The 11,886-nt window shown below is 39.5% G+C and overlaps 1 protein-coding gene across 1 annotated transcript in view; it reads right to left on the reverse strand.

The window, feature by feature from the left end:
• zfpm2a (zinc finger protein, FOG family member 2a) overlaps positions 1–11,886 on the reverse strand; it is a 170,264-nt gene that overhangs the window by 55,612 nt on the left and 102,766 nt on the right. The window contains exon 5 of the mRNA XM_037676439.1: positions 7,546–7,657. Coding sequence (XP_037532367.1) covers positions 7,546–7,657 — 112 coding nt within the window. The remainder of the gene's footprint in view (positions 1–7,545; positions 7,658–11,886) is intronic.

Raw genomic sequence — 11,886 nt, forward strand, 5'->3', positions numbered from 1 at the left:
ATATATATATATATATATATATATATATATATATATATATATATAAACAGGGCATTTTATATCAGTGAGTTATTTTGATGGAATGACCCATGTTTGATATTTAACTTTATCACTAATATTGCCCGATACCGATACCACGTCGATAATATTGTGCCTCCCTATTTATCGTCTTATTTTATCTACAGACTTACTACAAGTTTAGGTAAGTTAAATTTAAGATTTTAAAAGATTTTCAAGACCTTTTTAAGAGCATTATTCAAATATGGACCAACGTGATTTCCAAAATGTAATGAGTAAAATCGGAGAGTGCAGAGTGAGGGAGAGAACAACACATGCTGTAAACTTTCTTTCAAGGCAACACATTTTATTGCCCTGATGCATGCTCAATAATCCAGGTAGAACAATCTAATAAATTAAATCTAGTCCTCTGGACATTAAAAAAAAAAAATTGTAGAAATGTTTCGTCTCTCATCCGAAAGACTTCCTCAGTCTGAGGTGCTGTATTCAGCTCATCGGGCCATCTTTGTGAAAAGAAATCGTCCATCATTAAACAGGGGTGGAGGCCTCTGGGTTCAACTGTCCCCCTCTTACAATGCTGTGATTGCTAGTATCACTCAGCCCCCTGTGAACAGTAAACAGCCATCAGTGTGCTAATGATCCATTGTTAGGCTGATGGTCCTTCTTGAGCATGTGATCAGCTGGTTTTCATTGTCAGCAGCAAACTGGTTGATCCACTCTGAGAAGGTGCTATTTAAGAGACTGAGCTGAATACAGCACCTCAGACTGAGGAAGTCTCTCGCGATGAACAACGAAACGTTTCTACAATTTTTTTATTTTTTTTTTAATGTCCAGAGGACCAGATTTAACTTTTTAGACATTTGATTGCCATTCTATCAAACTTAAACACAATCCAAATCATTGGAAAAGCCAAGCCAGTTTCAGGAACAACAACCAGATTATTATTTTTTTTTGCAGAAGGCTACATGTTCATCAATAAAGTCCTCCCAAAGGTACTGCTGCATGAAGATAACTTCAGTTTTGTACCTGACCTTTTTACAGTTACTAATGCACATGCTCAATGTCACATGCTCAGTTTTACAATGCTTTGGGGTTTAAATAGTTTAATTCCTACTTCCAGTTCATTGAATTACACTTAGTCCTAAACAGTGTTCGTATCTACCTACAGTATGTACAGCTGTGCTCTGCAGTCACTCCATCACCGGGGAACATTATGCATCGTTATCACAACGTAAAATACTGATAAAATAATTTGCAAGAACATTTGTATATAAGTCAATAAAAAAAATCAGCTGTAAAGGACCAAGCAAAAGAGATTAACAGCGACCAGAAATAACTGGGAAAGTGTTTGGGGGTGTGGTGCTCGATTTTACACATGCACATTAGTAACATTTCAACTTCTCAGACAGAACTATAGATACACAAAGTAAATGAATGTCCAGAGTGCACACACACAAAATAAAGTAGAATAAAGAAGCAATGGATAAATGAACATAAAAATGTAGGTCTCCAGTCCATCACAGGGACACATAGAGACAAACGAGACAACCATTCACTCTCTCTCACCTAGAGACAATTTAGAGTTACCAATCAGTCTAACATGCATGTTTTTGGTCTGTGGGAGGAAACTGGAGTACCTGGAGAAAACCCACGCATGCACGGAGAGAACATGCAAACTACACCCAGAAATATGCTGGCTAAGATCTTCAGTCATCCAGGACATGGCAAATAAAAAAAAAAGGTTAAAGACAAAAACAACTGGACTTTATTTTAATAAAATCCAGTTGTTTGTGTCTTTAACTTTTTTTGGATCCACCCAGAAAGGTCCCGGGCCAGGATTTGAACTAGCAACCTTCTTGCAAAGAGGCAACAGGTCTACCAACTGATTCACCGTGCTGCCCTAAAAAAATCTGGACATATAAGACTTTTTAAGTCTTAAAGAGAAGATCATTAAATATAAGGCATTTTATGACTATAAAAAAAATCTCCAAAAATCCTGTAATCATCTGCTCTGCAGAAGGGCAAGATGTTTCATTTTAAGGGTTCACTATTAATTTTTTTTTTACAATTTTAATTTCCATTTTTAAAATAATACTTTTCTAATAAAAGTTTTTAATAAGATAATAGTTTGGTAAAAAAAATTGTTATCAGAAGAAGGATAAATCTTAACTCAGACAGATATTTACCTGAGTCTCCACTGCAAACATCTTCAACCAGCAGGTGTTAGATGAAAAAAAAAATCAAAATGTGCCTGAATTGATTTTCTCATTCGTCTCTCCTATATATCCAGCTGCATTGTTTATCATCCCATTGTTTATCTGTATAGAAAATACTCGTCTGTTTCCCTGTCTGTCATTCTCTCCTTCACTCCACGCTCTCCGGTCTTACTGTAACATATAATTACTCTGCAGACCTGCTGCCTGTTTCTGTAACTTCACAGGTTCAAAGAGACTGTCGGAGTGTGGAGCAGAGCATTGTGGGAGTTCCAGGTGGATTTCTCGATAATGAGTTAGCACTGCAGTGGAGTTGAGAGTTTTAGTAATGGCTGGCTGCTAAGGCTCTTCCTGGGAGTTTAATGTAAAACAAACAGGACCATGCTGACAGCCTGGGAACACCAGATACTGCACTTTTCCTGCTTCCACTTCAGGGTTCTTGCTGTCCCTCATTGAACAAAAGGGGAAATTTAGGAATAATTATATTTGAGAAATGGCTTCTGTGAATCCTAATTTAGGGCATTTATTTGACTCGAACATTATTCACTGTCTTCAGCTTTTATTTTGCAACAATTATTTACTTTACTTTGACAATTATTTGCAACAACGATAGCCCTGTGAAAACAGAACGCACAACTTGTAGACAATAAAACTGACTGAATCTCCAAAGAAGACCCTCCAGATAAATAATTAGGTTATTATTTTTAGAGCTGAAGACCACAAGCACAGTTGCTGCTTGTTAGACACAAATGCATGTATTTCACAAAACACACTGCAACTCTCAGATGAACCATCCTGCTGAATCCGGTCCTTCCTGCACATACTGTAGTTTTTCTTCCTTCCTGACAAGTTCTGGGGGATGGAGGACGAGCAGGAATGTAATGCAGAAATCAGGACAGAATGCCCATCACAAAGCTACAGCCACTCAAACCAATCATCTCTCTTTACTTAGAGATACTCCCCCCATAGATGCACACTGGCAAACATCCAAAGTCAACTGCTACTATCTTTGCAGGCAGCCTTAAAGGAAGCCGAGACCACTGAAACGAAAGACAGAATATATTCTGCAGCCATATTGTGCATTGAGATATTAACGTCTTTTGCAAATAACTTGGAGAAATGAAGCAGCCTACTAAAGTAGAAAACAGCAATGGGTTGAAAATATAAACAAACTGAGGTAAAAAGTAAGTTCTTGTTAAACTCCAAGAAGGTTTTTTTTCCCTTGAGTTGATCCACTCTCGATGTGATAAGCACAGTTCCAGTACAACCTAATAACTAAAGCAAGAAGACCAAATTCAATATTGAGTTTGACAAAAATTGGACAGTTTGGGCACTCAACTCCGGAGGGTGCATGGACGTAGAGATTGGAATATTTAAAAAGAAGGCGACAGAGAAGAATGAATGCCAGAAATCAAGTCACGGCCCGGATGCAAAAGTCGAATGGCAGGACGGCATCAAACACGACCACATTCTGAGCTCACTTCAAGTTCTTGGGAGAAAAAAGTAGCCAAGAGCAAATGGTGGAATAATTTTTGCTGAAGAAAAGCAGAGAAAAACGCACACCCAACCAATTTATCCAGTGCTCTTTGGCAAAGTTGCTACAATCAGTTTGAGTCATGTATGGAATTACACCTCCGTAATGTTTGAGACATTTTACATCCATTATGACAACTACTTCAACTTAAATTTAAGAACTTCTCACACACTATTCTCAAGCCTGTCATGGTGGCCGTCCGTCTCCATGATCCTACATCTGCCTGCACGGACCAAACTCTACGAACAGTTCAGTTCCATGGAGAAACTTTAGATGTTCTGTGTCTGCCGGGCCCGATCCTGGAATGCAGGCATCATCCGTTGCCATAGTCATTAATATCATCATGTTGCTAATGGGACCATGCTGCTAATGAGACCATATTGCTAAGAGAACCATGTTGCTAAAACAACCTCTCTCACTGCCAACAGAAACACTCTGCTAATAGGACTATGCTGCTAACAGAACCACTCTGCTAACAGGATTATGTTGCCAACAAAACCACTCTGTTAACAGTACCGTGTTGCTAACAGAACCATGTTGCTAAATCTGCTCTGCTAATAGGACTATGTTGACAACAAAACCACTTTGCTAACAGGACTATGCTGCTAAAAGAACCACTCTGCTAATAGGACTATGTTGCCAACAGAACCACTCTGCTAACAGGACCATGCTGCTAACAGGACCATGTTGATAACAGGACCATGTTGATAACAGGACCATGTTGATAACAGGACCATGTTGCTAAATCTGCCAAAAGAACCACTCTGCTAAAATAACCACTCTGCTAAAAGAACCACTCTGCTAAAAGGCCCATGCTGCTAAAAGGACCGTGCTGCTAATAGGACCATGTTGATAACAGGACCATGTTGATAACAGGACCATGTTGATAACAGGACGATGTTGCTAAATCTGCTAAAAGAACCAATCTGCTAAAAGAACCACTCTGCTAAAAGAACCACTCTGCTAAAAGGCCCATGCTGCTAACAGTGTTTTTATGACACTATTAAATCAAAATCTAAATCAGAGTCAGAGTCAGAGTCAGTCAGAGTCAGAGTCAGAGTCAGAGTCAGAGTCAGAGTTTCTTTATTGTCATTCGCACCTCATGTGGTACATGTGGTGGAGCGAAATTATGTACACAGGGTCCCAGTTACATCCAACAATAAAATGTATAAGAAAAACAGTAATAACATCTAAGATATGAACTAAGAAAAACATCAACTAAATATACACTAAGCACTCATAACATAAAACATTGAACATCACCACAAACATGAACATGAGTCTGTGAGCAGATGTGCACGCATGAACACATCAACATTGAAACAGATCAGCAGCAACATGAAACAGATCAGCAGCAACATGATATGGTTTTTCACAGTGATTATTCTAGTTAGAGATTCATGAGTCTAACAGCCTCAGGGTAGAAGCTGTTCCTCAGTCTAGTGGTTCTACACTTAATGCTCCTTAACCTCCTTCCTGAGGGGAGTGGGGCAAAAAGTGTGTGTGCTGGGTGGGTGGGGTCCTTCATGATGCAGGTGGCCCTCTTCCTGCATCTGGAGGTGTAGATGTCTGTGATGGTGGGGAGACTGACTCCAACAGATTTCAGGTCTTCTGTGAGGTACTTTACTGATTCATCCTACGTGCACTGTTGTATTCTACCATGTTGTTTACTATATTTATTTTGGATCTTGTAGATGTTGTATTTCTTTTTCACTTTTGGTACTTTGTTTTATACTTTGATGCATGCTTTGGTATTTCTTCTTTGTTTTTTGTTTTTTTGTTTGTTTGTTTTTGTTTTCTGAAGAGTTGAGACGGTTCTTCTCGTCCTGAGCATTTCATTGCATGGTTGACCTTGTGTTGACCTGCACATGACAAATAAACAACCTAAACTAAACTATAAACTAACTAAACACTGAGTCATCTGGATATATTATTGTGTTTAACTTAATAAGGTCAAGTTAGAGGTGACAAACAAAAGAACAGTCAGGAATACACAGCTGAGGTGATGATGCATTATGGGAGATCTTATCTCCAGGATACATGCATGTATGAACGAGTGGCACTGAAAATGTGCTAGAGTTAAAAAAAAATAAAGAAGAAACTGTAAAATCCTGTTATTGGTCTTTTTTGTTTCATACAGTCAGCCTCTGTGCAAAAAGATTAGAAGATTTTAAAGAAGTGCATAATCTTCTTTAACAGCTTATCAAAACTTTAATGATTTGGTGATAAAGAGCACAAAGTTAAGTAGCCGGTTAAGAGGATAACTCCCCAGTGCAGTCTAGTGATTAGTAGATGAGAATTGGGAGACCGAAAATCCGGGTTGCAAATCCCACTCCTGCCACTTATTCACTTTGAGGGAGAAGAAGCTCCATTTCAGCTTTGGGGGTATTGTCACGGGGTAATCATTTCTGAAAAGTGATAAATGGAGCCCTTTTCTTCCCCCCTTTAGAATCTGGCACTCAACTTTATTTACGTATTTATTTTGTTGTGTGTTTCTACTTAGCGCCCGCTACGACCCAGTTACATTGATGGGAGCCTTCTGCTTTCATGAGACGTGACGTTTTAGACGCTTTTGTTGGTGCTTTGAAAGCTTCTTTCGATACCATCTGAGCTCTGCTCAACTGTGCTGGACATTTTTAATGAGGGTTTGCTCGACACGATGCTCCACTTTGAGTAATTTATTTATTTACTGTGGGTCAACTAAGGCCTTGTCTACATTTCAGCAGATATTTTTAAAAATGGAGAATTTCTGCTGCGCTTGAACCTTTTGTTAGCACACAAACTGAGTTTTTGGCGAGTTTTTAAAATTGCTTTTTAACGTTAAGATCTATAAAAGCTCCATTTATGGTGTATTTATGTGGACAAATACATAGCTTTAAATAAAAAACCTAACAGATTGTTTGAGTTATGTCCATCATCACTGAGCATTAGAAACCATAACAACAATGGAGCCATTTTAACCTGTTCTGGTTGAGTATTTTCACATTTTTCAGATCTCGTCATCATTATACTTTGGTTTTGGGCTGAAGTAAATAATAACTGTGGGCAATTTGTAATCTCTATCAAAGAAAAAAAAAAAACAGTGTTAGTTTTAGTAAAATATTTTGTCAAGCTAAAAATGTTCTTTCTCTGTACTTTGATTTGTTGTTAATGGGGATGTTCTCACCACCTTGTGCGTGGCATGGGTTTTTCAGTTTGTGTTGAGATTGTGTAAAAGAAACAAGAAAAATCCATTTAATATTCAGAGTAGTGTAAAAATACAAAAATGTTCAAAACAGTTTGGAAAGTTTCCTTTTCTGCACAAATTGACATTGGTTTGTTAACAGTGGTGGCTACATGAGTATGTTTGATTTATCAGAGACATAAAACTAGTACTTGACTAAATACAGAAAACAAACACACTGATGATCTATCTGCCTGCCTATCTGCTGTCCTTCTCCTTTACTCTCATCCAGATTCACTTACTTTAAATAAGACTAATGAGCATTACTTGCCTTGTGAAGTATAAAGACCAAAATCTTTCTATAAGACTTCTCAATCAGAGTTTTCGTGACAGAAATGATCTTGGGAAAAATGGAGTATTGGACTACATGAGTGCATGCCCTTGTCTGCGCAGATGGATTTTTGGTGGACATTTGTGACTTTGAGAAGAGAAAGAGAGGAGAAACAGTAAAGGAAAAGAGGGAGAGCAAGAGGAAGTCAGGCAGGAAAGGAGTGGATGGAGGACTGTGGCGTGCTGCGCTGTGGAGCGATAACGGCAGACCGGAGCTGTTTGCTTACCTTTGCTGTACACCACACAGTTGTTTTTGTTGTCTTCTGCTCCCTGCCAAGTCACATCCAGCAGCCACCTGGGGCCGGCGCTCAGCACCACCGGGACCGTGCTCTTCGTCTTCTGGTTGAGGACAGATAACAAACACTAATCATTTGCTTATTTTGGTGATTAAACAAATATTAATACCCACTGAGTTACGCTCTTCGGCTCCACTGAATGGCAATAAAGAGACAAATTAGGAAACTAAACAGCACGCAGCTCAAGTCCGGACCAATCCTATTTGTTGTTTGTTGCTGAGAAAATTTGGAAATCAGTGCCGTTTTTCATTTGTGTGTGTGTGTGTGTGTGTGTGTGTGTGTGTGTGTGTGTGTGTGTGTGTGTGTGTGTGTGTGTGTGTGTGTGTGTGTGTGTGTGTGTGTGTGAGAGGCCAACAGACAATGGCTGCTGTAGAGGTTGGAATGATGACAAATGGGTTCAAGAGCCTGCACTGTATCAAAAACAAAAAACTGAACATCCAGCATCAGATCATCCAGATTAAGAGGAATACCCCAGGTGTCCTGTAATCTTGGAAAAAACAAAAGGAAAATGAATTGGATGGTGACTTTCAGAGAGAAGGAAGTGAATGTTCTGCAGTGAACTTTGGGCACATTGTGCCTCGCTATCGCCAGGATCTCACTATTTCCTGAAACAAGCGGGGAAGAATTTAAAGAATCAGTATCCATTTCAAAGGGCGATTGAGGTTAGGGTTTTTATAATATGCCGGAAAATTATTCTGAATGTGTAAGGTCATTTTTCTTCTTGGTCAGAGGTCAAACAGGGAGTTTTATTCTTCAAAGGAAAAAAAACCCTGTAAGATAGAGAGCAACATCCAGCATAATAGATTTTCACGGTGCAGATTGGCTTGTTCTTTAGACGGTTTCTGTTCTATTTTACAAGTTGTTTTTTTCTGTCTTTTGCTTCATGTAAACTGTATTCAGGGTGTTTTGTGTGTGTAGGGGTGGTGCTCATATCTTAGGCAGCTTTCACTCAAAGCCACAGTGTCAGCCTTCTCAGGCCATTACTTTTAAACCATGTTACCTGCTCATCCCACCCTTGGTTGGGAAGCAACGGAAATGGCTTAACTAAGAGAAAATGGGTTGGGATTTCAGTCTCAACTCTTATTTCTTCTCCATTTGATGGAGCCAGGGACAAGAGGACACTGGCTATCTGACTAATGCAACAGAAAAACACCAGCCCTCTCCTGTGCTTTTCACTTATTTCTCCCCCGCAAAAGGCAACAACCTTCCAGGATAAATGCAAATGTCACTTGAGCGTGTTAAAGGTCTGAATTGGCACAGATATGCACAAGAGATGAGCACTGTGCTCCGGTAGTGCGCCTGCATGCCCCTTCCTCCTCCTACTCGTCCACCCACCCATGTCTCTTTTCATGAACTCTATCTAGTCGAAGGCTGGAGGACAGCTTTCTTTCCTTCTTTATTTAAAGAGGCATTTAAAAGCAGCAAACACCATCCTGGAGCTGATAGGAATCGGATCTGTGTGCAAAATTAGGCAAAAATGCACTATATAAAGAGATTTTTAAAAACAGCCTCTTCAGACATATACACATGCATATATATTTATATATATTTAAATTTATATATACACACACACACACACACACACACACACACATATATATACATATATATATATCTGCACGTTGGCAGAGTACAATGCTGAACTGATCAAACACAGACAGTAAATTGTGTCTGTTGATATTCTTATTCCCTCTCTTGGCATCTTCTTATCCCACGTTGGCAGCAGATGAGAGGGAGCGAGGACCTCTGTAATTTAAGTCATCCACAATTTCAAATTAGCCCCACAATGAAGTCCTCTATCTAGCTAACCTGAAATCTCACACCCTTGTCAAAGGAGCGGAGCAGACCGTCTGATTGTTGCCACGACGACTATCTGAAATGGAATCAGATTAACCCTTTCTCAGATCTCCAGACGGGAGCCATCTCTTATTCAGCAGAGGCCTCATCTCTCTTTGAGCCTCTGGGAATTCATTATATTCAGCTGCCCTTAATGCAGCCAACAGAGACTAAATATTATACATTAATGAAACATGTTCTCACCTGTCTTTTAGTCATTGCTACAAACTTAGAAAATTCTTATTGCTTCATTTTAACTATTTGTTTTAGAGGCCCCCAGCGCAGATTTATATAGAATATAAGTAGTTACAATATGTGCTTTGTAAGCATGTACCAGGTGCCCAAAAGACAAAGAGATGCTCACAATATATTGAGGATTAGGACACCGTGGTATCACTGCTGCGAGGACTGTCTGCAAATGCAAATGGAAACATTTGGATAACTGCTTCGGTTGGCCAAAGTGGCCGAGGCCAGAAGAAATGCAGATTGACAGCCAGAAAATTACAATTTGCCTGGAGCGAGGGTAACAGACGATGAACTGGCTTTATGGAAACAAACTCCTTGTCTTGCTCGTAATCACACAGCGAGGGAATGTGAAGTGTTGAGGCTATACATACATATATATATATATATATATATATATATATATATATTTGATCTGAAACAATATTCTGATAGAAAATGCTGGTCTTCAGTTGCTAATAAATGTATAAAAACAGATTTTGACAACTTTTTCTGGTGTTAATGATAATAATTTAAATATGATTTTTTTGTTCTCTAACCTGTTACATGTCTAGGTTTAGTAATTCAAGTTAAAATGAGTAAATGCCACAAAAAGGACACTAATTCTCTTTCAGTATCAGTTTAACAAACTATCCATCCCCTCTGTTGGTACCCATAAGCCCCCTGGCCTTCCTCTTTGTGCAGTGTTATGGTTTATCCACCTTCCACCTTCACTTCAGTGGTTTCAATTCTCCTCCTCTATTTTTATGTTGTTTTTTTTTACCTTCCTCTGAGCTCTGTTACCGTTCCATGTGTAAAAGATACAGTGACCAAAACAGTGTAGTCAGCGAGGAAGTGATTACAAACTGATGCTCCAAATTCGCTGTAAAATGAAAATCAATATTTCCACAAGTTGCTGCAACATAAAAGATAACCTTCATTGATTTTTCTAGACTTAGGTCTCTGTGATAGCATCTAATATAAATTTTCAGCCGCACGGATTTGGATCAGAGCGGAGCAGGCTCTGAACGATAAGTTCCGCGCACATCTCTCAGACTTGGATTTTTTTTTTTCCATTTCTCCTTTTCCTCTTCCAAGCCAAGGCTGTACTATTTATAATTGGCCCTGTGTGAGCAAAAGCTTCTATCAGGAATCTGTTCTAATTTTTATTACTGAGAAGCTAAAGCCTGTTCCAGATAATTTGGAAATTTCAGGGGAATTGTGATAGAGCTGATGGCACAGCCAGTCTGACTCCAGAAAGCAGCTAACCTGTAATAGCCTCTGTGGCTGCGCTGATTAAATGTTGCCATAGATGAAAGACCTGCCATCACCGCAATAAATTAACCAATCACACAAATCCCAAGTCGCTACTAATCCCTCCTTGATACCATGATCCTCTGATCAGCTGAAGGAGGTGAAGAAGAAAGTGGCTTGTGACACTCAGCCGTCTCCTCTCTGCCGGTTTCCGTGTGTAAACAACAAGCTAATGATATCACCGCTGACCATTTTGCCACCACTGGCTACTCTTAACCCGCTTCATGGTCAGGGCAGGTGAAATCGATACAGACCTTGGGTGGGAATGATTATTTTCCTCATCGTACTCCCCCACCAAGGTCACTGACTGGCACTGTATGTTTCTTGATCCCACAGCTGCAGGATTTAGACAACTGAGAGATCAAAACCACTCAGTCTGAATTTATCAAGACATTCCTCGGATTTTTGGATTTTTACACTCAGCTTTAGGCACCTATGCGGTGTAGCCGTTTTCTGGTTTGAAGAAAGACCCGTTGGATGAATCAGAACATATTCCATAATGCTGGTGTTGACCGGGCAATGTGTCTGCAATTATTTTCAAGTTCCTATTTTAATAATACTACAAGTCTAAACACAACACACACTATCCAGAGGCACGCAAGGAAAATGTTCGGCTGATGTCGAGTTTCTATGCGCTCTGTTTCTAACATGGGAGTGAGGATAAAGGATTTGTACCTGTTTTACCAGTCAGTTTACAGCAGACAGCACACTCACACCTTGATAACGTCCATTGCAATTAGTTGTTCACTGCGATGAAACAAATTGCATGTGGTCAACTGGAAATTTCATTAAGGGAGATTTTCCTCTAGCCCTTGTTATCGCTTTGCGTATTAATATTTTCTTAGCCTCAAGGATGGATGAATTGCAAGGGTCTTCTCACATTTATTTGGGGGGGGGGGG

This window comes from Nematolebias whitei, chromosome 5, assembly GCF_014905685.2.
Source record: "Nematolebias whitei isolate Nwh7 chromosome 5, NemWhi1, whole genome shotgun sequence".
Taxonomy (NCBI): Eukaryota; Metazoa; Chordata; class Actinopteri; order Cyprinodontiformes; family Rivulidae; genus Nematolebias; species Nematolebias whitei.